Raw genomic sequence first — 23,021 nt, 5'->3', positions numbered from 1 at the left:
ATGGGAATAATAATACATTTTAATTTTTTTGATGCAAGAAACCACTTTACAACACAACATTTTCAGTCACCTCCCTTTTAGACAGACAAGTGGATAAACAGTTTAATGTCAAGCCCTGCATGTTTTTTCGAAAGTATCATGGAATGTAGGCCTACATTGAACACCACACATTGCCTGCTACTGCAGGCTGAATGATAGAACAGCTATTTCCATTATAAATTGTTATGGGATGCATTTTCTCCATTGTTGTCTATGGTAAGCCACTCTAAAGCGGGTACAGCCTCAGGTGTTTACAGTAAACACGCGCTGGAAGTTGCACAACAATGTTCAAGTTCACGCTGAAATTTGCTCGGTGGCAAAAAAACTAATTCAGGGAACATTGCTGCTCTCTATGAAGCTGACAGTGGGTGTGTGTTTACCTGTTTTAGCGCCAGGTTTCCTATGATCAGATTCCACTTCTCTATGGGAGAGTCCATCTTCCCCACATTCACCTGCACAGTGAGACCACAACCAGCAACTCATTCAATATTCACTTTAATCTCCTACTCAAATAGCCTGCCCAAAAAACAGATTAATAACTACTTTGAACAGTTTGCAGGAACCGCTAATCAGATTACAAACTAATATGATTAAACTAAACTAAACACAATGTTCAATTGAGTGCATTGTTTCAGATGGGAAGGTTTGTGACTGTTCTTGTTTTCTTAGCAAAGGTATGCAGAGCTTCGCAGTTTTGAGTTTAGTGAACAGGGAGTGAGCTGAGGGAACAAGTGAAACACAACACTGAGTTTCTCTGTGTGAGGCCGAACAGAATGATGTGAATGTGTATCTGTGAGAAAAGAGGCAGGGGAGGAACGGGCCAAACTGAACAAAGAGACAATTCTGTCCCATCACCTCATCAACTTCTCCGACCCCACATAATTTCAATAGGGGGAGAAAGGGAGGGAGGAAAAAAGTGAGGAGGCAAGATGGGAGAACCAGTGTGTAATGGTGTGTGAGAGAGTGTAGAGATGGGAGAGAGAGAGAGAAATAGAAAGAGGGAGAAAGTGAGATGTGTTAGAGATTAAATATGGTGAAGTGAGGTTGTTTTCTTTGCAATTATATGACAAGTGAACCAAAGGCCAGAATCTAAAAAACTATTGCTGGACAGAACAGTCTACCAATCTACTATTGCCTTCATGACAATAGTTATTTTCTATAAATCCCTCTAAACCCTCTCCCCTCCCTCTCAGTCTTTTGCCCTCTTCCTTCAAATCTCTCTCGCTCTGAGCTTGTTTGCGCGCTAAGATCGAGGTGGAGTGTCAAATTTGCCATCAAACTGCCTGTTCACTGTTGTCTGCAGCCCATCCCTTTAATGGAAACACCACCTCCCTTCTTTCTGCAGGGAAAGGAGGTAGGGTCTGGGAAACCATGACATGGGGAACTAAACAAACCGCTACCTCAGCAGATTTCTCTCATAAATCACTTTTCACAATCCCTTAGACTTAGATCCTGGGGTGAGAGGCTACTCTACAGCAGTGGACATGACTCCACAGACTAATAGCTTAACTTATAACCATATCTTAACATGGTAAAGAAGCATGGAAGTTTCAAAGGGGCACAAGGCAAAATAGATTATATAAGATAGTAAAGATTAGCATTTTCCTTAGGGGGGGGGGTTAGCCTACTAAGGAAGTTGTGTCTATGTAAGGTACACCCTGTTCCCTACCATCTCCTTTCACCTGATATATGGCCTACCAGACATGGCCTATGGAGGATCACAACAAAAGCCTATAAAGACAAGCCCAGGCATGACAACAGCAAGCATGATACATCACTTTAGTCTGCAGGGCCTCAGGTAAAACTAGACATTACCACTATGTATAACCAACGTCATCCACATAACCATAACTACATGTTACACATCTACTATGTCTGATGGCCTTTAATCCTCAAACTAATGACGTCATAACTCCTAAACCAGGAAGCCATCTTGATATACATCTCAAACAGGTTTTGTAAGAGAAGCGGAGGCTCTCAAACAGCTATGGTGCAGTAGAGCAAGCGGAAGAGCATGTGTGAGTGTGTTGTATCCAGAATGTGCAAATACTTATTCATGGTGTCTGTGTGCAGAAGTGTGTTTGACAGTATTTAAAAAGACGGCGAGTGTGTGTTTTACCGCGGTGGATAGTCTGGATGCGAGGGTCATCTCCAGGTTGCCCTTCAGACCCAGCAGAGCCGGAACCAGGATGAAAATCTCTGTAATGTACTTAAAGGCATCCCAGTGCTGGGGGGGGGGGGGGGGGGGGGGGGAGAGGATGAGGGGGAGAGAGGGAGAGAGAAAAAGAGGAGACAGAAATAGTAGACATGTCATTGTTGTTAATAGTTTATTGTTGGCTACCGGCTAGTATAGAGCAGATGGGAGCTTACATTTGTTCATTGTCAGCTTGTCTGAATTAGAAAGTTGTCCCCATTCAAATATTCACATTCAAATTCAAATTCAAACGTTCTATCAAGAAGTAGATAAGACAAACTGACATAGCTTCCAGTCGTAGGTTCCTTCCTAGTAGCCCATCTCTAATAGTATTTGCTGAGTGGCTATGAGAATCCCTTTAACAATTTAATATCAATAGACAGATATTCCTTTATCACCTCCCTTGAAAGCTCTTAGAGCCATTTACTCTGGACTACACAGGAAATGGAGTCAAAAGTAAACAGTACAAACTAACTGAATTAAACTGTGCCAAATCCATCTCCTCTACCTAATTGAACTTCACATGCACTAGTCCACACCCCAGTCTCAACAGGACCTATGCTCTACCATCCCCCATCCCAGTCTCACCTGTACTATGTCCAGCACCATCCCTGCTGACACCGTGCCGAACCCAGCCAGCAGGAAAGGCACCACAATCTGCAGCGCCATGGCCAGGGGCGACTCCTTGGGCATGTTCCGTGTGGGGGGCCTCTGACTCTCCTCTTCCTCCTTCTCCTCTGCATTGCCCTCCTCCCCTGAGAGCGTCCCCTCAGGGAGCATGGGCTCAGTCTCAGAGTACCGCACATCCCCACTGTCTGACAGGCTAACGGACGTCCTTGCTACCCGGTCCGAGTGCCGGCGCACCTCCAGGTGAGGGGGGTCAGGCCGGTAGCCGTTCCCATCAGGTTTGGGCCCCAGGTCAGCCATGGCCAGACCACGCTCCTCCTGGAGCTTGGTGTATCCCGTAGGGACCATGGTTTGGAACAGAGAGGGGATCCACCCGGTAGGCACTGGCTTCAGAGAGAGACTGCTCCAGCCACCGGCGGCTCCGCTCATACGCACCGCAAGGCTAGGGCCCAGAGAATCGCCCAGTGTGTGGATGTTCATGCTAAGCACTGCTGCTGATGGATCCACAATGTCTCATCTCCATTCATCCAGGCTGGGGCACTGTGAAAGAGGGCAGGCTGGGCTGGTTAAATAGGAAGAGGGGCATCCATGTCCACTACGATCAGCCCTGTGGAGACAAGCCAAGGAGAAAGACTTGACACACTGTTCTCTCCAGCTCATGCAAGCAACACAAACACAAATGATAGGCTAGCTATTCTCCCCGGGGCAAAGGCAAACCACATTTCATTTCAACCATTAGCCTACATTGCTTGTTTTGGTGCTGTTATGTTCAGAACGACCCTGAGTCTAAGGAGGGGAGGAGCTGTCTACACAATGCATGCTGAGTAATAACCCACTATCTGGTTGCTTTCAGGTTGGCCTATTGTATGTCTGTTTGAATGTCTCTAAAAACCTGCACAGATATGATATCAAAGTGCATATGTGCTGTCTATGATTTTATTTATTTTAAATGATATAGCATAAACTCTGCTTATAACCAAGTCTTGAAACAGTGAAATATAGTGAAATACATAAGCATCAGTGAATAGTAGGCTGCTGGTTGCTTCTCTGGCCAATGTAATTCAATACAACCTTTCTCCTCAGATAAATTGACATTTTGGAAAATGTAGCAAGCTATGCCATTTGGATAGTTCCATAATATAGTATTGTTGTTACATTGGCTAGGCCCATATGGCATCAGCAAAGGCAACAGACGGTTGAGGTGTTGGAAAGCCGTATATCTGTCAGTCTAGTCAGAACCAGGCTAAAAGCTCTCACTAAGTTACTCTAAGTCTTGTGTCTTGGTGGATAGATATTTTCTAACAACTTTTAACAACAATTGAATGGGTAGCAAACTGGAAAGCGAAATTGATAAGGAAGTGAAGAATAACTGCGTTATCCCGCTTTTAAATATTTGACATATATTTTATTTTGCCGTTATCACGTTTATGTCAAAATTGTCTTCTGGCAAGGCAATCTAGCTACATAAGCATATTGGATGCTAGCGCGAGCTAACATAGCTGGCTAGTACCTCCAAGCTAGCTAAACCATCAGGGGAAAAAAAAAAAAAAACCTTACCTATACAGGGGAAATGCGCTGAAATGAATTACATGTATCAGGAAGTTGATACTAATTTAGTCTGTTTTATTCTCCTTTTTTTGTTCGTGTCCGTGTTTCGGATTTTTCAGAAGGAAGCCCGTTTTCTTCTTGACAGCAAGCCCGTCGCGTCACAGCAAAAGTACCACACAGACTACTAATACGCAGGCGCAGAGCACACCTGGTAGGCTACAACTGTGTTAACCAGGAATTTCTTGAGCAGGGGCCATTAGTTGTATCCTTACATAATAAATGTATAACATTTACGTCTAGGACATCAAATAGGCGCTGAATCCTATGGTTAGGACCAAGAAATGTGAAATATGAATTCACAAATTTTGATAGTTTGTGATTTTGCATTGATGCGCTTTTTACAAAACAGCTATTCTGAAATTGTATTGTGTTATGACATAATACACGCAGAAGTTGCAGTCAATATACAGTTAATCAATTCATTATCCATTATCCCAGAGGGAAGTATGACAATGTTTCCGTTTTGAGTTTTGTCACCCCGAAACAGTAGAAGGCGCTATACACCAATGTTGGTGTTCATCCTATGGACCCAAATGTTGACGCAAGGACAGTCAAAACATGGCTCGAAATTTGTTTTACCGTGCTGCTAATATTGTCCAACTCAGCAGGTTTACACTTCTAGTTGGGTCAAAGTCACTTTGCACGCAAATTCCAGCGGAGCCACTGACTGTCAGACAGCAAAACAATGGAATAAGGTATGCAAGTTGTCAGCAAACAAACAAAGCTAGTTAGCTAGCTTGACCACTGTCGGTGTTTGATTCCTGTGGTCAAAGAACTTCTGCATTTGTCAGGCGCCTCTTCTCAAAATGTGTGCCCATGTCGCGCGAATTGTATAGAAGCTGTCCAGTTTGGGCACGCGCTTCCATCTCTTTAATGCAAAACTGATCACCTGATACATTAATTGGTGTATCTCGCTAACTAACGTTAGTAAGCAGTTAGTCCTATAAAAATTGCACTATTACGCTTCAGGTACACAGTGCATTGATCGGTACTGTGCATTGATTTTTGTTCCCCTTCAAGTTATTCTTGCTACTGTAACAGTGTAATTCCATGTGCAGGAGTATAACCCTAAACAACCCGAAGAAGAGGAATGCCCTGTCTCTGTCCATGCTGGAATCACTGAGAGGCAACATCCTGGCAGACATCGACAGCGACGACCTCAGAGTCATCGTCATATCAGGTAAGAAACCACCAGAGTGCTGATCCATGATCAGATGTGCCCCCCTTGGTCCCCCCTTCATAAACACTGTTGTATTGTGTTATGTGTGTTTCAGCTAAGGGACCAGTGTTCTCCTCTGGGCATGACCTGAAGGAGCTGACATCAGCGCAGGGCAGAGATTACCACTTCAAGGTGTTTCAGGCCTGCTCAGAGGTGTGGTTCACTATTGTACTGTATACAAATATACTGTACACACACATCATCATCATCATTATTGGCAATGAGTCAAATATGATTGTCCTCTGTAGAGTCTGGCTGTGTATCATTCATCTTGTTGTTATTGAAGGTTATGACCCTGATACAAGACATTCCTGTGCCTGTGATTGCCATGGTGAATGGGGTTGCCACAGCAGCAGGATGCCAGCTTGTTGCCAGTTGTGACATTGCCGTGGTGACGGAGAAGTCCACCTTCGCCACGCCAGGGGTCAACGTGGGTCTGTTCTGCTCAACACCAGCCGTGGCAATAGGAAGAGCTGTCCCCAAGAAGGTAAACACACACACACACAAACACACTCTGTGTAACACTGATATATTCTGATATTTTACAGGTTGCCATGGAGATGCTGTTCACAGGAAGCCCGATCTCGGCTCAGGATGCTTTGCTGCACGGGCTGGTCAGTAAGGTGGTTCCTGAGGAACGTCTAGAGCATGAGACGTTAGCCATCGCACGGCGGGTCTGTCAGGCCAGCCGGCCCGTTGTAGCCCTTGGCAAGGCCACCTTCCACAGGTGTGTGTGTCTCTCACTCCACAGATGTTTTACCACACTGTAGCACTCAACCCTTCTGCCTACCATGTATTCATTCCCTGTTTGCTATGTTTCAATGTTTTTGTTGATTTGAGTGGATATCCACTGATATACTTGCATGTGAGGTGTGTGTTTCTCAAACTAGACATTCTAATGTACTTGTCCTCTTGCTCAGTTGTGCACCGGGGCCTCCCACTCCTCTTTCTATTCTGGTTAGAGCCAGTTTGCGCTGTTCTGTGAAGGGAGTAGTGCACAGTGTTGTACGAGATCTTCAGTTTCTTGGCAATTTCTCGCATGGAATAGCCTTAGTTTCTCAGAACAAGAATAGACTGACGAGTTTTGGAAGAATGTTCTTTGTTTCTGTCCATTTTGAGCCTGTAATCGAACCCACAAATACTGATGCTCCAGATATTCAACTAGTCTAAAGAAGGACAGTTTTATTGCTTCTTTAATTTTTCAGCTGTGCTAACATAATTGCAAAAGGGTTTTCTAATGATCAGTTAGCCTTTTAAAATGATAAACTTGAATTAGCTAACACAACGTGTGTCATAAGCGTCGTAAGGGACAGACCAAGGCGCAGCGGGTATAGTGCTCATCTTCCTTCTTTATTTAGAGAGAACACTCAAACAAAATAAACAAACGACGAAACAGTTCCCGTAAGGCACACAGGCTATACAGAAAACAACTACCCACAAACCCAAAGGAAAAAAGGGCTGCCTAAGTATGGCTTCCAATCAGAGACAACGAAAGACACCTGCCTCTGATTGGAAACCATACTCTGCCACACATAGAAAACTAACCTAGAAAATGAAAACTAGAACAAATCCCCTAAATAAACCAACCCCAAAACACACAAAAACAACACCCCCTGCCACTCCCTGACTATATACTACAATGACAAATGACCCCTTTACTGGTCAGGACGTGACAACGTGCCATTGGAACACAGGAGTGATGGTTGCTGATAATGGGCCTCTGTACGCCTATGTAGATATATTCCATAAAAAAAAAATCTGTTTCCAGCTACAAAAGTAATTTACAACATTAACAATGTCTACACTGTATTTCTAATCAGTTTGATGTTATTTTAAAATGGACAAAAAAAATTGCTTTTCTTCCAAAAACAAGGACATTTCTAAGTGACCCCAAACTTTTGAACGGTTGTGTACATGTGTAGTTTTATACATAATTGAATCATTTAATTGAATTCCTCTCCCAGACAGATGGCCCAGGGGCGGGATGCGGCCTACGCTATAGCCTCTCGTGTCATGGTGGATAACCTGGCTCTCAGAGACGGACAGGAGGGGATACGGGCCTTCATAGAGAAACGGAAGCCCGTATGGACAAACAAAGCAGAGAAGGCCCATGATGAGTGATGTCTGCTGGGCTGGCCTACTGTGGCCTGTGAGGGGGCAGCAGCCTATGGACTGGAGAGGGAGCCTGTGGATGGTTGAGGTGTTAAACTTGCCCCCAGTTGGACCTGAACCCATCACAACACACAAGTGCTCGAGGAGGACATTTTGAAATTAAATCCCTGTTGATTATTGTTGTGATCTGATGAAGGGATACTGCAGGGCTGTCTTCATGTATGCCCTTAGGAGGGGGTGAGGTGAAGGTTTTAGGAAAGGTAGATACTTTAGATGCACCCATATTCAAGGGACTCACACAGGACATAGATATGGCACTTCTTGTGAGACAGAATGTAAATGTTTAAAGGGGCAATCTGCAGTTGAAACAATTACAAAGTGGCCACTGATTTGGTAAAAAGCTGATGGATGGGACTGGAGAAATGTAACTACTCTAAAATTCATAGACAGAGCTATGGATGCAAGGACTGACCATCCATGAGATAGAAATGATATGTTTTGAGGCTATACATTGTTTACAAAGGTGTAAAACAAGCTTATATTTGTGTTTCTGATGGGGGTAATAAGTCATTAGAACTAAGCTCATGAGGAATGTATTAAGTTTTATTCTTCAAAAATCAATGGGTATATAAAGTGCATTCAGAAAGTAGTCAGACTCCTTGACTTTTTCCAAATTTTGTTATGTTACAGCCTTATTCTAAAATGGATTTAAAAAAAAGCCTTACCCCTCATCAATCTACACACAATACCACATAATGACAAAGAAACAGGTTATAATATTTTGCAAATGTAAAAAAAAAACATGACATTTACATAAGTATTCAGACCCTTTACTCAGAACTTTATTGAAGCACCATTAGCAGCGATTACAGTCTCAAGTCTTCTTGGGTATGACGCTACAAGCTTAGCACACTTGTATTTGGGGAGTTTCTCTGGAGCAGGCTTTCATCAAGGATCTCACTACTTTGCTCCGTTCAGCTTTCCCACGATCCTGACTAGTCTCCCAGTCCATGCCACTGAAAAACATCCCCACACATTGATGCTGCCGTAGGGATGGTGCCAGGTTTCCTCCAGATGTGACACTTGGACTTCAGGCCAAAGAGTTCAATCTTGGTTTCATCAGACCAGAGAAACTTGTTTCTCATGGTCAGAGTCCTTTAGGTGCCTTTTGGTAAACTCCAAGCAGACTGTCATGTGCCTTTTACTGAGGAGTGGCTTCCGTCTGGCCACTACCATAAAGGCCTGATTGGTGGAGTGCTGCAGAGATGGTTGTCCTTCTGGAGGGTTCTCCCATCTCCACAGAAGAAATCTGGAGCTCTGTTAGAGTGACCATCGAGTTCTTGGCCACCTCCCTGACCAAGGCCCTTCTCCCCCGATTTCTCAGTTTAGCTTCCTAGGAAGAATCTTGGTAGTTCATCATTCGGGAGCCCACTGTGTTCTCGGGGACCTTCAACGCTGCAGACATTCTTTTGGTACCCTTCCCCAGATCTGTGCCTCGACACAATCCTGTCTCAGAGCTCTACAGACAAGTCCTTCGACCTCATGGCTTGGTTTTTGTTCTGACATACGCTGTGTGATCTTATAGACAGGTGTGTGCCTTTCCAAATGTCAAATCAATTGAATTTACCACAGGGGGAGTCCAATCAAGTTGTACAGTAGAAACATCTCAAGGATGATCAATGGAAACAGGATGTACCTGAGCTCAATTTCAAGTCTCATAGCAAAGGGTCTGAATACCTGTGTAAATAAGGTATTTAAAACATGTATATGTTTGCAAACATTTCTGAACCTTTTTTTACATCATTATGGGGTATTGTGTGTGGATTGATTTGAATCATTTTTAGAATAAGGCTGTAACGTAACAAAGTGGAAAAAGTGAAGGGGTCTGAATACTTTGAATGTACTGTATATTTCTGAATTTAAGTTAAAAAAATGTAGCATTCAAATTACCTGTGTTAAACAAAAATAAAATACATTTACTAAAGACCTGATGAGGCCAATCTGCTGATTATTTATATTTAGACGCATTGAATTGGAAACAGGAGGTATTGTATAATAGATCCTGTGTTTAGTTGAGCCTGCACTGGATAATGAAAGACAACAGGTATGTGAGAGGTTACCTGGTGGCTGTGGGATTGAGGCGTCCATTAAATGTTTAACAGTGGCTGTACTACCACCAAAGAAAGACAGCGCTACTATAGTACAGCAATGTTCCATGTTCTATGCATTAGCACTGTACCACCACATGATGGCACCATTGTATCCCTTGAGCAGCAAAGGTCTGATGAAAGGCCAATTGAGTGGAGTTCAGAATTGAACTTTTTAAATGATCCTATTGCATGACCAAATTCCTAGTTTGGCCCACATAAAAATATTTTGCTCTCAATAAATAAATAGACAAGACACAATGTGCTAAGTGACACATATCATGCAACACTCCTTTAAAGCACGTGGGGGGGTCCTAGAAAAATGGTCTGTATAATCCTTCAAGAAAAAAAGGTCTGCAAAATTAAGCTGAGGGTGTTGGCAGCTGCATAGGGTTGGAAGAGGGTGCAATTAGTTTCTCCACTAGAGGGTAGTATTTCCTCATATCAGCAGATGAAATGTTGGCACTTTGTTATCCTCTTTTCCAGGGACATAAATCACTAGGCAGTATCCTGCGTGAGCTTTGTGGCCCATGCATGTAGAATATGTATGAAGACACTTCACTGATGTATGAAGGGAATAGCAATAACATTCTTACAGAAATAAATCCACACACAAATATACAGACACATGATCAGAAATGCACACCCCAATTTGTTTTATTAAGTAAAGAAAAGTCTCTGAAGAATGACCTGATAAGCCATGTTTGCAATTAATTATTTAGCAAAAAAAGGAATGACTTATTTGCATGTTCAAATAATAACAGTATAATTATAACCGTTTGAGAACGATAAGCATTGTATCAAAAAGTACATAGTTGAGAATCAGCAATAAAAGGGTAGGTGTTTGAGTATGAATTCAAATGTGTGACGTCACACTACAAAGTAGTATGTATACGTCAGTAAGTATTGATGTGTGTATATGGAATGATTTAATATGTAAGTGCTGGTAACTGAACAGCAGTGAATATGACTGCTGAAAATACAAGACATGAGTTGGCAATTAAAGCATATTGCGGCTTAGTAAGTACTTCAATACCAGTACACATTCACCCTCTATAGAAACCTCTTGCAGCTAGCTGACACCTACTCTGTGGTGATGAAAATACTGTACTGTTAATATGCAATTAATGTTCATGTAAACTTTTCAGAGGGAAGTAAATCGTACATTACTTCAGGGGAGAAAAGGGGTGTTTTCTCTACGGACGACAAAACAGTTCACTGTTGATAGAGTTTACAGTCTCAATATGGGGTATAAAGCAGACACTGGCCTCGATATCCAAACATACTGTACACACTATTTGGGTTACAGAAATGCTTTGCAATGACTACAAATTACAGTGGTCGCTAAACTGAGCGACAACAGAATAATCTCAATGAAAAAATAAAGTTTTAAAAACCGTCGTTATACAGTAGAGGTGCTTCAAAATTGAAATGATATATTTTCAACAATGATTTTAATTGTCACTGTTCCGTAATTCTATTATTTGACATAGCTTTGTTTCTTCTCTCTGAAAAATAAGATATTCACAAGCATATAGAGTAAATTGACCTCTAAAGTAGATATTTTGGAAGTAACTCGAAAAAAAAATGAAGATGGAAAAGAAAAATCGAATCACTGAGTTTGTCTCGCCAGGAGAATTGTCCCCTGCTACTCATAACGGTTCAATAACCCAGTATATAAACAAAACATCATTTACTGTACATTTTCAACTCTAAAAGATAGATATACATATATACTTTTAACTCCTGTCATTAATGATTTAACATCCAAAAAATAAAAGAATCAATCTTCAGTGGGTTTTTAAAAGGGATCCATAAAAACATCAGAAGCTGGTATACTGCAGCATTCACGATGCAGTATGACTTTTAAAAAGGTCAGTACATCACATATAAACAAACAAACCAAACTAAAACTCCTTAACTCTAGTAGGACTACCGCTTGTCTCTGCAGCCACAGTGTCAGTGACTACACCTCAGTGTCTTTCTATTCCTCTCTCTCTCCTCTCACAGCAACATAGACTCCTGCATGGTGAACGCCTCTGGTGCGTGCCTGTAGTGTGGTCCTCCGAACAGCGGGGGGAGCTGCTGCCTCATGGTGGGCTGTTGCTGCTGCTCGTGGAACTGTGTCCTGTAGTGAGCCAGGCCGTCAGGGAAGGTGAACTCCTGCACGGGGGACATCTGGGCCCTCTGGAAGCTGGGGGAGCGGGGTACACCTCCAGGGGCACGTGCCATGTCACCACCTTCCTGCTGCCCCCACGGCTGCACCTCCGCTGCCCCTCCCCGGCCTGGCCCCTCAGGCAGGTAGGGCGGGGTCTGCTCCCCTCTCCTGCGTCCCTCGTACCTGTTGTAGTCAACAGGAGGGTACACCGGATAGGCAGCTGCAGCGGAGGTGAGCCGTGTGGGCTGACGCAAGTATGTGGAGGCGTTACTACCAGAGCTGTCCAGCTGCTGTACGCTGCGGGGGGCCAGCGGGCCTACAATGGTCCGGGGGGGCTGGGCTGAGCTGGGAGGCTGCCTGTGGGTGGTGGCATAGGAGTTGTTCATGAGGGCCTTCTCCGGAGAGTGGCTGGGCCGCTGGGTGGTGCCGTACGCCCTCTCACCATACATCAGACCCATAGGTGGGGTGCCTCGGGAGGGCGGGGGGCCGTAGTGCCTGTCCTCTCCCAGTCCCCTCTGCTCAAGGCTCACACTGTACGGAGGGTAGTGGAGTGGCACCATAGCAGGCCGGCCGGGGGAGTACTGCTGGGGGGGCGTGTGGTACTGGCTCTGGCCGTTGGGGTGGACATAGGGTTTACCCCCCGCAGGGCTGTTGAGGGACAGGGCAGCGGGGGTGAGGTGTTTGGCCTGCCTAGCCACTGGTCCTATGGAGACCATGCTCCCTTGCAGGCTGGGGGTGTGAGTGGGGGGTAGGGACGGTGTCTCGCTGCGCCTCATCTGCGATGGTGGCCTCTCCAGCTCCAGGACCTCCACAAAGTCCTGCTCTGCCCCCCCGGGCACGTTGTCGTACTGAGAGGCGTTGGAGCCGCGGTTGGAGCCTGGGATCAAGCCCCTGGAGCGGGGCCGGCGGTTGAGCAGCAGGGTGTCGTCAGGGCTGGAGGGGGCCGGGGAACCACCGCAGCTCAGCTGGATCTCCCTAGCCGCCGCTGCCTTGGCCGCCTCCAGCTTAGTCTCTGAGGGCTTGACCCAGCGTGGGGCGATGTCTTTACGGGAGCTGCTGGAAGCGGCATTGGAGTTGTGGTTGGCCGTGGCGTGGTTCTGAGGCTTCCCTCCATCCACCACTTTTGTAGGAGGAGGGTTGGGGTGTGGCGAGGGAGAGGGCGCCGGGGACGGTGTAGGTGTGAACCCTCTCTCTGGGGTAGCGAGGGTGGGGACGGAGGGCTGTTTGCAGTGGGGGTCGATGTGGACGGAGTTCTCTCCAGACCCCCGTGATCTGGCCTCCCTCTTCTCAGCCTTGTGCTGCCGGACCAGCTTCTCCAGGGAGTCCCTGCGCGCCCGGCTGGGGGGTCGGCTGTCCCGCTGGCGCTCGGGGGAGGGGCTGGGCGCTTTTGGGGGCTCGGCCGGCTGGGCGTGGCTCTGACCATTCGCCACGTGGTTCTGGTTCACCGCCGGCTCTGGGGGAAGCTGCCCAAGAAGCTTCTTGGGATACTCGTCCTCTTTACCTGCACAGATACAACAGACAGACGGGTTAAAGCACCTGGAGGGAGAACACAAAATGGAAAAGGCATGTTTTCAAACGATGAATATTAAAAAAAGGGCAATATGGATTCATGCAACATCACTGCCGACGGGGGGTGAAAATAAAGAGAGAATTACATTCACCACAACACTGAATAATCACGTCTCCACAGGCGAGAAGCCAACCAAGGACAAAACACAACATCTGAAATATATATCTGATATTCAATTACCCACAGTGCGAGCCAGAGGCGTCCAATTAGGAAGTGCCATTCAAAAGTGTAGACTGAAATAAGATGTTTTCACTCAGTTCCATTAAAATGTACTTAGCTGCAGCAGCAGGCCGACTTCAAAAGGTCAGAGTGAAATGAGCTAACGGTCTGTCCTTAAAGACTTTAGAGGCACTTGTAAGGGGGTAAGGTAGGAAACATGGCTGAGTTAGCACTTAAGGACAAAACCATAAATATATCAACTCCATGCAGTTTTAAACTCTATTACTTGATGAGTATATTATTATTATTACTACTACTACTACTACTACTACTACTACTACTACTACTACATAATCGTATCTACCAGTGTCATGAAAAGAAAGTACAGTACAGGTGACACAGATATACAGAGAAACAGACAGTGAAGGTGTGACACTGGATGTGTTGGGCTCTGGTAGGAACAGTGTGTCCACAATCACCATAGAAACCAGGAGACACGAGCTAGAGAAGAGGAAGTGATGTGACCGGACCGGGAAGTGTGGTGAGTTTGAACCAGGAAGTGCTGTCACTGACCGATATTGAATCCACAAACTAAAGTGGCTCTCCATTGTGTAAGAAAGTGTCCCATTTCCCTGTCCGTAGACTGAATGGGTGAAAACAATATGGAGAAACTCTGCCTGTAAGTCACAGCATCCATCACTCCTACACAGCTTCCTGTCCTTCTCTACTATCACTTAGAACCACTGATCTGAAAAGCCTGGACGAGGGAAAAAATGGCGCTTTGGTTAGGGATAAAGGAAAGGAGACAAGAAGCGGAAGCCATTCAAATGTATTGGGATACAGCCGAGATCAGTGCTTTATTGCTCTCACCCATCCAGTCTTCTCAGTTTGGACTCAGGAGAGGAAGCCACTTGAGAGTATTGAGGATTCACCCAGGAAATATGTTCACTGACACAGGTGCTTTAGGGTTTCCAAGTTAATGGTAGGATGCAGTCTCCACCCCACATTCAAACGTAAAACACAGAAAATAACCTATTCAAGCCTTTGTTTAGCTTCTCATTAAAAACCTCATCCAACAATTTAACTGTCAAAGTGGGAAGAGTTTTGGCTTCTGAATCTTCATTTCTCAACATGACGTGTGGTTGGTTCACTAGTAGCAGATGGGTTGAAGATGAGCTCCGAGTGCTGCAGTCGAACAAAAAGCCTCCGCTGTTGGATGATACTTATTATCCTGTCACCAGGAAGAGAAAATAGCTCTCTCACTGTGTGTGTGTACACACACCCAGGGTGGTAGGATGCCACACTACATTAGGACATTCGGAGGTTAAGCCATTATGTAGCCTTCAATGTTGAGCGGTGACCAGTCAAAGCTTCAGGCGAGATGTATCTTACTAACTGAAAGTATTGACTCAAAAGTATGTTATTATCTAAAGTGGGAGCTTAAATGGTTACTCCTGTACTGATAATGACTATCTGCAGTACCTCGCTAAAAGCAGTCAGTGACAAAGAGGGTGGTAGTAATAGAGAAGGACAATCCCTCCACTACAAGACTCCAAGGTAGCTTTACCAATAGTAGCCTGGCCTGAGTTGCAGTAGCTACTGCACAAGGTTGCGGTAACATTGGGAGAATGTTCTGTAAGAGAAGCCCAGGGCTGCTGGACAGACAGGCGACAGACAGACAGACGGAAAACGGAGGGAGGGACGGATGGACAGATGATGAAACAGGGGAACACCAGTCAGGATAGCCCACCGGTTACTGTCGTAGGAGGGGATGTGGCCCCCACTCCCACCCACACTTTTGTAGGCTGGGCCGAACCATTGGGAGAAGAGGGAGAAGAGGCAGATTAAGCAAGAGACAGAAAGCAAGATGAGACAGACTGCTATCACTAATTACAACTACCACTGGTAATACTACTACACAGTAGCCAGCAGGAGAGCTGTGTGTGTGTGTGTGTGTGTGTGTGTGTTGAGTGAATGAGTGTATGTTGAGGGTGAATGTAAGTGAAGTAACATATGCAGGGTGATACATCCGTGTGTGTGTGTGTTGATATTTTGAGCTTGTGTGCGGCAGTTGTATGATCTGTGTGTGTGGGACAAATTGTAGCCTACTGTAATCTGTGTGTGTATAAGATGTGTTGGTGGGCAGAAGGCTACCTGGTGCGGCCAGCTCCAGTTTGGACCTCCTTAGCTCCACCATGTTGTTCTGCAGCTGCTCAATCACAAAGTCATCCTCAAAGAAGAAGTCCTTGGCCAGAGTCACCTGCAGAAACTCAACCAGGTCCTCCATAGACAGCTTCAACAGGTGCTCTGCAAACCAACACACACAGTGTGAGAACACTTTCTCCTGTGCAGTTTGAGGACAGTCACAGATCTTAAGAGATTAGCGGAGGTGGTTCAGTGAACATGATGAGCAACTTTGCCTGAGACCTGAAGCTGGGGCTTTAGTTCAGCGGGCTAAAACAGTGGTCACAATAGCACAGTCCTACTGTTCTGGTCTTACTCTTGTGCAGTTTGAGGACCGTGTAGGACATGGCGGTCAGAACTCTCTCTCCCTCCAGGATATAGATGTCCCAGATCCGCAGGGTCAGAGTGAAGGGGGTCTGAGGGAGAGAGAGGGAGAGAGACAGAGAGGAAGAAAGATAATGAAGGAGAGAGAAAGGGAGAGCCAGAAAGGAGAAAATATATTTATTTTCAGAATATAATTAAACACTTTCTAAAGCCCAACACCCGCAGTAGGCATGGTGTGATAATGACTGATGCTTTACAAAGACATATTTAGAAAAGCTGCAGGCCTAAAGGATAGAGGGAATGGGATGTGATTCAGCCACTCACCCTATCTAACATTCTGATACAGAGGGAATGGGATGTGATTCAGCCACTCACCCTGTCTAACATTCTGATACAGAGGGAAGGGGATGTGATTCAGCCACTCACCCTGTCTAACATTCTGATACAGAGGGAAGGGGATGTGATTCAGTCACTCACCCTGTCTAACATTCTGATACAGAGGGAAGGGGATGTGATTCAGCCACTCACCCTGTCTAACATTCTGATACAGAGGGAAGGGTATGTGATTCAGCCACTCACCCTGTCTAACATTCTGATAGAGGGAAGGGGATGTGATTCAGCCACTCACCCTGTCTAACATTCTGATACAGAGGGAAGGGGATGTGATTCAGCCACTCACCCTGTCTAACATTCTGATACAGAGGGAAGGGGATGTGATTCAGCCACTCACCCTGTCTAACATTCTGATACAGAGGGAAGGGGATGTGATTCAGCCACTCACCCTGTCTAACATTCTGATACAGAGGGAAGGGGATGTGATTCAGCCACTCACCCTGTCTAACATTCTGATACAGAGGGAATAGGATGTGATTCAGCCACTCACCCTGTCTAACATTCTGATACAGAGGGAAGGGGATGTGATTCAGTCACTCACCCTGTCTAACATTCTGATACAGAGGGAATGGGATGTGATTCAGTCACTCACCCTGTCTAACATTCTGATACAGAGGGAATGGGATGTGATTCAGCCACTCACCCTGTCTAACATTCTGATACAGAGGGAAGGGGATGTGATCCAGCCACTCGCCCTGTCTAACATTCTGATACAGAGGGAAGGGGATGTGATTCAGCCACTCGCCCTGTCTAACATTCTGATACAGAGGGAAGGGGATGTGATTCAGCCACTCACCCTGTCTAACATTCTGATACAGAAGGAAGGGGATGTGATTCAGCCACTCACCCTGTCTAACATTCTGATACAGAGGGAAGGGGATGTGATTCAGCCACTCACCCTGTCTAACATTCTGATACAGAGGGAAGGGGATGTGATTCAGCCACTCACCCTGTCTAACATTCTGATACAGAGGGAAGGGGATGTGATTCAGCCACTCACCCTGTCTAACATTCTGATACAGAGGGAAGGGGATGTGATTCAGCCACTCACCCGGTCCAGGAAACACTGGAAGAACCACTTCATAGTGTACAGGCTGGTGAACACCTCCTGTGTGTCCTGAAACAAAGGTCAATGAGCCATTACCACTCCGTGTGTGTGTGTGTGTGTGTGTGTGTGTGTGTGTGTGTGTGTGTGTGTGTGTGTGTGTGTGTGTGTGTGCGTGTGCGTGTGCGTATTTAAACAGTGGCCTTGGTTTAACAGCAGTGGTGAATCCGCCAATGTGCCCAAGGCCCCATATTAAAAGCAGAATAAAAGCCATTCCTGTGTGTGCATGGTGGTGTGTGTAGACATGGCATCTCTCTCTCATTCCGCCACCCTTTAATCTCAACACATCAAAGGCTGCTGCTGTGGCACTCAACTCAGTCCCCCATACCAGCAGGCTTAGGGCTGTCATTTATATACCACTACCCCCTCCCCCAGGCTGTGTGTGTGTGTGTGTGTGTGTGTGTGTGTGTGTGTGTGCGCTCCGCGGGCCTCACCAGGTGTGACTTCAGTTTGGGCATCATCTTCTTGAGGATGCGGTCATGGTGCTCCTGGAAGCGCATCAGCTTGGGGAAGCCGGGGATAAAAAACCCTAGAGGGGAGGAGGGACGGAGATCACAGAGCATTTCATCAAATGGAGGAAATGAGTCTGGTGGTTCTCGTTGTGTGTGTGGGTCTGAATGGAAGGGACGTGAGATTGGGTGAGCTCTATAGATATCTGGTAAGAAGTTGTAAGGGAGGGTTCTCTAGAAATATGTTTCCTCACATTTTTATGGGGCCCAGAAGAGACAGCCTAAGTCCTTGAAAGGTATGTGAGAGTGTGTGTGTGTATACAGTGTGTGAGTGTGTGTTTATATTCTATCCATTTGGCACGTTCCTGTGTCAGTGGGGTCATGTTGGCCTTAAGGAATGTTTGGAGTAAAAGACCAGAGCTAACTATCCTATGTGGTCTAGGGCGTGGCTGTTCATGCCTACTTAGTGTCTGGTCTAGTATGCTACCCCTGAATTGACTTGTATCCTATATGGTGCACATATATGACATGGCTTAGGCGTGGGCTATTGCATGACGGTCTAAAGCTTCTATAGGATGTTACACAGTGTGTAGTGTGTGTGTTTACCATGCATGGCGTGTTTCTGTCCAGACAGCAGTTTGACCAGAGCCCAGAAGGCATCCTCTTCATTCATATAGATGAGCAACAGAGCAGTGATCTGACTCATGCCCTGGCAGTACCCCACCTCCTACACACACACACAGTTTTATAATGTATAGACAAACACGCATGCAAAACTGCACACAAACTCACTTCTCTATATCTACACAGGAACAGAAGAGGTCGGTGGATGGAGAGAACAGGGGAGGGTGATCAGGAGGAGCTGGATGAGGGGGTAAAAGAAGGACGAGGCTGTAGAAAACAGTTGATTGGGGAAAGGAGAGGTAGGGTAAAGAAAAGAGAAAGCGTTGAGGTGTCGGGGGATTCGTTCTGGAATGTGTGTAGTGTGACTCACCGTGTTGTACACGGAGTAGGCTGTTAGGACGTGGAACAGAGCCTGCTGCCTGAAAACAACAACAAACAGTCAACCTACTAACGACTAGACATCATCTGATGGAAGTGCAGGTTAACTAACAGGAACAGGAGCTTCCCAACTGATCCCAGAAAGGTGTTGAATTCAGGTTGCTTTTTTATTTAACCAGGTTAGTCTCCTTGAGATAAATTATATTTTTCAAGAGAGATCTGGTTTTCTCTCATCATTCAAATGCTCTAATAGTCGTATTGTCTTCTAAATGCATTAATGATGCATTAATCATTTTTACTTCCTATATTTGGCAACCTTTGTGTTTGAGGTAGTTGGAAGTTTTATGCTTTCATGGTATAGCTGTGTTTGAGGTAGTTGGTAGTTGTATTGTGCCCTGGTCAGTATCGAGGCAATGTGTTTAGTTCCTGTGAGGCTGTGCCTGCCAGGTCCGTGCTGCTCTCTGACTCTGCAGGCCACAGAGTTTATTTCCCAGGGGCTCCTGGTTCTGGCTCTCTCCATGACGTCGTCAAGCAGAAGTAAAAACACAGAAAAGGGACGTGTGTCCTCTCACTTCCTTATAGGGAAATGTCAATGTCAGCCACCATTATGACAGAAAGAGGTATGGCCAGATAGATGTGCATCATGGCCCAGGCTACGACCAGGGTTTTCTTCTAGTCAGGGCACACGGTCAAGAAAAACTCCAGGCCCTAATTAAAGGTACTATTCTGTAGTGACTAAGTGTAGATGTTGTACTTCTCATCACCTGGAGTATGAGAAACTGACTTGATGTCATAGCGGTGCATGAACATGACATGGTCCCTGTGCGTGTGTGTGTGTGTGTGTGTGTGTGTGTGTGTGTGTATACAGTTGGAGGGAGATACTGACTTGACATCGTAGCGGGTCATGAACATGACGTGGTCCCTGTGCGTGTGTGTGTGTGTGTGTGTGTGTGTGTGTGTATACAGTTGGAGGGAGATACTGACTTGACATCGTAGCGGGTCATGAACATGACGTGGTCCCTGTGTGTGTGTGTGTGTGTGTGTGTGTGTGTGTGTGTGTGTGTGTGTGTGTGTGTGTGTGTGTGTGTGTGTGTGTGTATACAGTTGGAGGGAGATACTGACTTGACGTCGTAGCGGGTCATGAACATGACGTGGTCCCTGTAGGTTCGGTTCACATCCAGGTCAATCTGACGGACGTCAGGAGACAGACCTCGAGCCCTGAGCTTCAGCTTCTACACACAGGAAGCACAACAACACAGTCACTGAGGGAGTGTGTGTGAGAGTTTGTGAGAGTGAAATACAAAGGAATAAAACTACTCATCCATCCCGCAAATGTTTATTGAGTTATAATAAAGCTCAGTTGTGACTAGAAACTCAGTATTCCAGTGCTGACACACACACACACACACACACACCTCCCCCGTAATAATGGATGAAGCTCTGAAATCTAATAAGTCCAGGGTTTGCCGCCCTGGTTATGAATGTTAATGAGGCCTGGGCTATAATGAAGCTGGCTGAGTGGAGAGGGACAGTAGGAGAGTCAGTGTGAATGTGTATAGTTCCTACATGACTTTGCCCAGGGAGGAAGGATGTTAGTCCTACAGAGTACTATAATTCTCTGCTGTGAGCTTCTGGCTCGTGTTTCCATAACGTACCTCGTAGAAGTCTTTCTTCTCCTCCTTTATTTTGGGAACGTCGAGGAGCAGACACCACACCTCTCCTCGGAGCTGTAGGGGAATTCCCTTATAGATCCGCCTCACCAGCTGGAGGGAGACATGGATACGGGGAAAAGGACATTCTTAGTGCAACATCAAAGAGACCATGCTTCACCTTTCAACCACACCCCTTAGCCCTAACGCTCAAGATTCAAAATGCCTTTTTGCCTAATCAAATTTGAGCTACACAACTGAACAGTTTTCATGATGAATTGATAGTAATGAATAAATCGGACTCACATTCAGCATTAAGGGGGTACAATCAATCATCAAGAAAACATCAATCAAATGTTACTCAAGTGGATAGTATGAGAGGACAGGTAGGCGTGTGAAAGACAGGTATGCGTGTGAAAGACAGGTAGGCGTGTGAAAGACAGGTAGGCGTGTGAAAGACAGGTAGGCGTGTGAAAGACAGGTAGGCGTGTGAAAGACAGGTAGGCGTGTGAAAGACAGGTAGGCGTGTGAAAGACAGGTATGCGTGTGAAAGACAGGTATGCGTGTGAAAGACAGGTATGCGTGTGAAAGACAGGTATGCGTGTGAAGGACAGGTATGCGTGTGAAGGACAGGTATGCGTGTGAAGTACAGGTATGCGTGTGAAGTACAGGTATGCGTGTGAAGTACAGGTATGCGTGTGAAACACAGGTATGCGTGTGAAACACAGGTATGCGTGTGAAACACAGGTATGCGTGTGAAACACAGGTATGCGTGTGAAGGAAAGTATATACAACTATTATTCAAATCAAAATCTAAATGTATTTAGAAAGCCCTTCTTACATCAGCTGATTCTGGGTGATTGGAAAAGACGCTATAGGTGATGTGTGTCTGGACCTCTGGGTAGATGGAGAGGAGATTTAGAAGGGGAGACCTACCCATCTGACCAAGGAATCTGGTCATGCTCCGTGTGTGTGTGTGTGTGTGTGTGTGTGTGTGTGTGTGTGTGTGTGTGTAAAGGGGTAAAGTCATTCCATAGACAGAAGGAGAGGAAACATCTCCAGGACTCCAGGAGTGGAAAAGATCAAGTCTTAAAAGACAAACTTTATCGTTGTAGTGAAATCTCCTTTGACAGCTATTAAAATCGCGTTGGGCCAGTAACTGAAACTGAAACTACATGACCAAAAGTATGTGGACACCTGTTCTTCGAACATCTCATTCCAAAATCATGGCCATTAATATAGAGTTGGTCCCCCCTTTTCTGCTATAACAGCCTCCACTCTTCTGGGAAGGCTTTCCACTAGATGTTGGAACATTGCTGCAGGGACTTGCTTCCATTCAGCCATGAGCATTAGTGAGGTCGGGCACTGATGTTGGACGATTAGGCCTGGCTCGCAGTTGATGGGGTTGAGGTCAGGGATCTGTGCAGGCCAGTCAAGTTCTTCCACACCGATCTCAACAAAGCATTTCTGTATGGACCTCGCTTTGTGCTTGGGGGCATTCTGTGCACGGGGCGGCAGGTAGCCTAGTGGTTATAGCATTGGACTAGTAGCCGAAATGCACACATTTTGTGCTCTTGTAGGAAGCAATCACTCCCCTATTGCTGGCTACAAATGATCTATAACTGGGCTAATAACTTTTCAGAAGGAAGCCCGTTTTCTTCTTGACAGCAAGCCCGTCGCGTCACAGCAAAAGTACCACACAGACTACTAATACGCAGGCGCAGAGCACACCTGGTAGGCTACAACTGTGTTAACCAGGAATTTCTTGAGCAGGGGCCATTAGTTGTATCCTTACATAATAAATGTATAACATTTACGTCTAGGACATCAAATAGGCGCTGAATCCTATGGTTAGGACCAAGAAATGTGAAATATGAATTCACAAATTTTGATAGTTTGTGATTTTGCATTGATGCGCTTTTTACAAAACAGCTATTCTGAAATTGTATTGTGTTATGACATAATACACGCAGAAGTTGCAGTCAATATACAGTTAATCAATTCATTATCCATTATCCCAGAGGGAAGTATGACAATGTTTCCGTTTTGAGTTTTGTCACCCCGAAACAGTAGAAGGCGCTA

At 45.6% G+C, this 23,021-nt stretch overlaps 3 protein-coding genes across 4 annotated transcripts in view; 1 reads left to right on the top strand and 2 right to left on the bottom strand.

The window, feature by feature from the left end:
* LOC115198864 (solute carrier family 41 member 2) overlaps nt 1-4,630 on the bottom strand; it is a 31,511-nt gene extending 26,881 nt beyond the window's left edge. The window contains exons 1-4 of the mRNA XM_029761246.1: nt 4,418-4,630; nt 2,822-3,467; nt 2,159-2,266; nt 420-491 (exon numbers count right to left, since the gene is read on the bottom strand). Of these exons, the coding sequence (XP_029617106.1) occupies nt 420-491; nt 2,159-2,266; nt 2,822-3,340 (699 nt within the window). The 5' untranslated portion in view covers nt 3,341-3,467; nt 4,418-4,630. The remainder of the gene's footprint in view (nt 1-419; nt 492-2,158; nt 2,267-2,821; nt 3,468-4,417) is intronic.
* A 337-nt stretch (nt 4,631-4,967) lies between these two features.
* On the top strand, nt 4,968-8,448 carry LOC115198865 (enoyl-CoA hydratase domain-containing protein 3, mitochondrial-like). Of its 2 annotated transcripts, none has more exons than XM_029761248.1 (6): nt 4,968-5,163; nt 5,527-5,648; nt 5,743-5,840; nt 5,974-6,174; nt 6,236-6,414; nt 7,656-8,448. In XM_029761248.1, the coding sequence occupies exons 1-6, from the start codon at nt 5,027-5,029 to the stop codon at nt 7,687-7,689; spliced, it is 771 nt and encodes a 256-aa protein (XP_029617108.1). In that variant the 5' UTR covers nt 4,968-5,026; the 3' UTR covers nt 7,690-8,448. The 2 variants fall into 2 exon arrangements, with proteins under 2 accessions (XP_029617108.1, XP_029617107.1); XM_029761247.1 differs by having other exon boundaries at nt 7,652-8,448.
* A 2,130-nt stretch (nt 8,449-10,578) lies between these two features.
* LOC115197958 (USP6 N-terminal-like protein) lies at nt 10,579-21,900 on the bottom strand. Its single transcript, XM_029759624.1, has 10 exons — nt 21,876-21,900; nt 20,946-21,088; nt 20,413-20,522; nt 19,283-19,331; nt 18,895-19,015; nt 18,274-18,368; nt 17,786-17,851; nt 16,334-16,433; nt 15,988-16,140; nt 10,579-13,605 (listed from the first exon to the last, which is right to left on the bottom strand). Exons 1-10 carry the CDS (start codon nt 21,898-21,900, stop codon nt 11,951-11,953), a joined length of 2,517 nt encoding a protein of 838 aa, XP_029615484.1. The 3' UTR covers nt 10,579-11,950.
* Nucleotides 21,901-23,021: the final 1,121 nt, after the last annotated feature.

The sequence above is a fragment of the Salmo trutta genome, chromosome 8 (genome assembly GCF_901001165.1).
Source record: "Salmo trutta chromosome 8, fSalTru1.1, whole genome shotgun sequence".
Classification (NCBI taxonomy): Eukaryota; Metazoa; Chordata; class Actinopteri; order Salmoniformes; family Salmonidae; genus Salmo; species Salmo trutta.
Note: the sequence above shows the minus strand (reverse complement) of the source record. Positions and strands in the feature narration are given on the sequence as shown.

Excerpts from the sequence above, each read along its gene's own strand:
- LOC115198865 (XM_029761247.1), top strand. The coding sequence starts at position 5,027 with ATGGCTCGAAATTTGTTTTACCGTGCTGCTAATATTGTCCAACTCAGC. Across the intron at positions 5,649-5,742 it reads CAGAGTCATCGTCATATCAG|CTAAGGGACCAGTGTTCTCC; the intron begins GTAAGAAACCAC and ends TGTGTGTTTCAG. Across the intron at positions 6,415-7,651 it reads GGCAAGGCCACCTTCCACAG|ACAGATGGCCCAGGGGCGGG; the intron begins GTGTGTGTGTCT and ends TTCCTCTCCCAG.
- LOC115197958 (XM_029759624.1), bottom strand. The coding sequence starts at position 21,900 with ATGACCAGATTCCTTGGTCAGATGG. Across the intron at positions 19,332-20,412 it reads ATGACCCGCTACGACGTCAA|GCAGCAGGCTCTGTTCCACG; the intron begins GTCAGTATCTCC and ends TGTTGTTTTCAG. Across the intron at positions 17,852-18,273 it reads CCAAACTGAAGTCACACCTG|GACACACAGGAGGTGTTCAC; the intron begins GTGAGGCCCGCG and ends CCTTTGTTTCAG.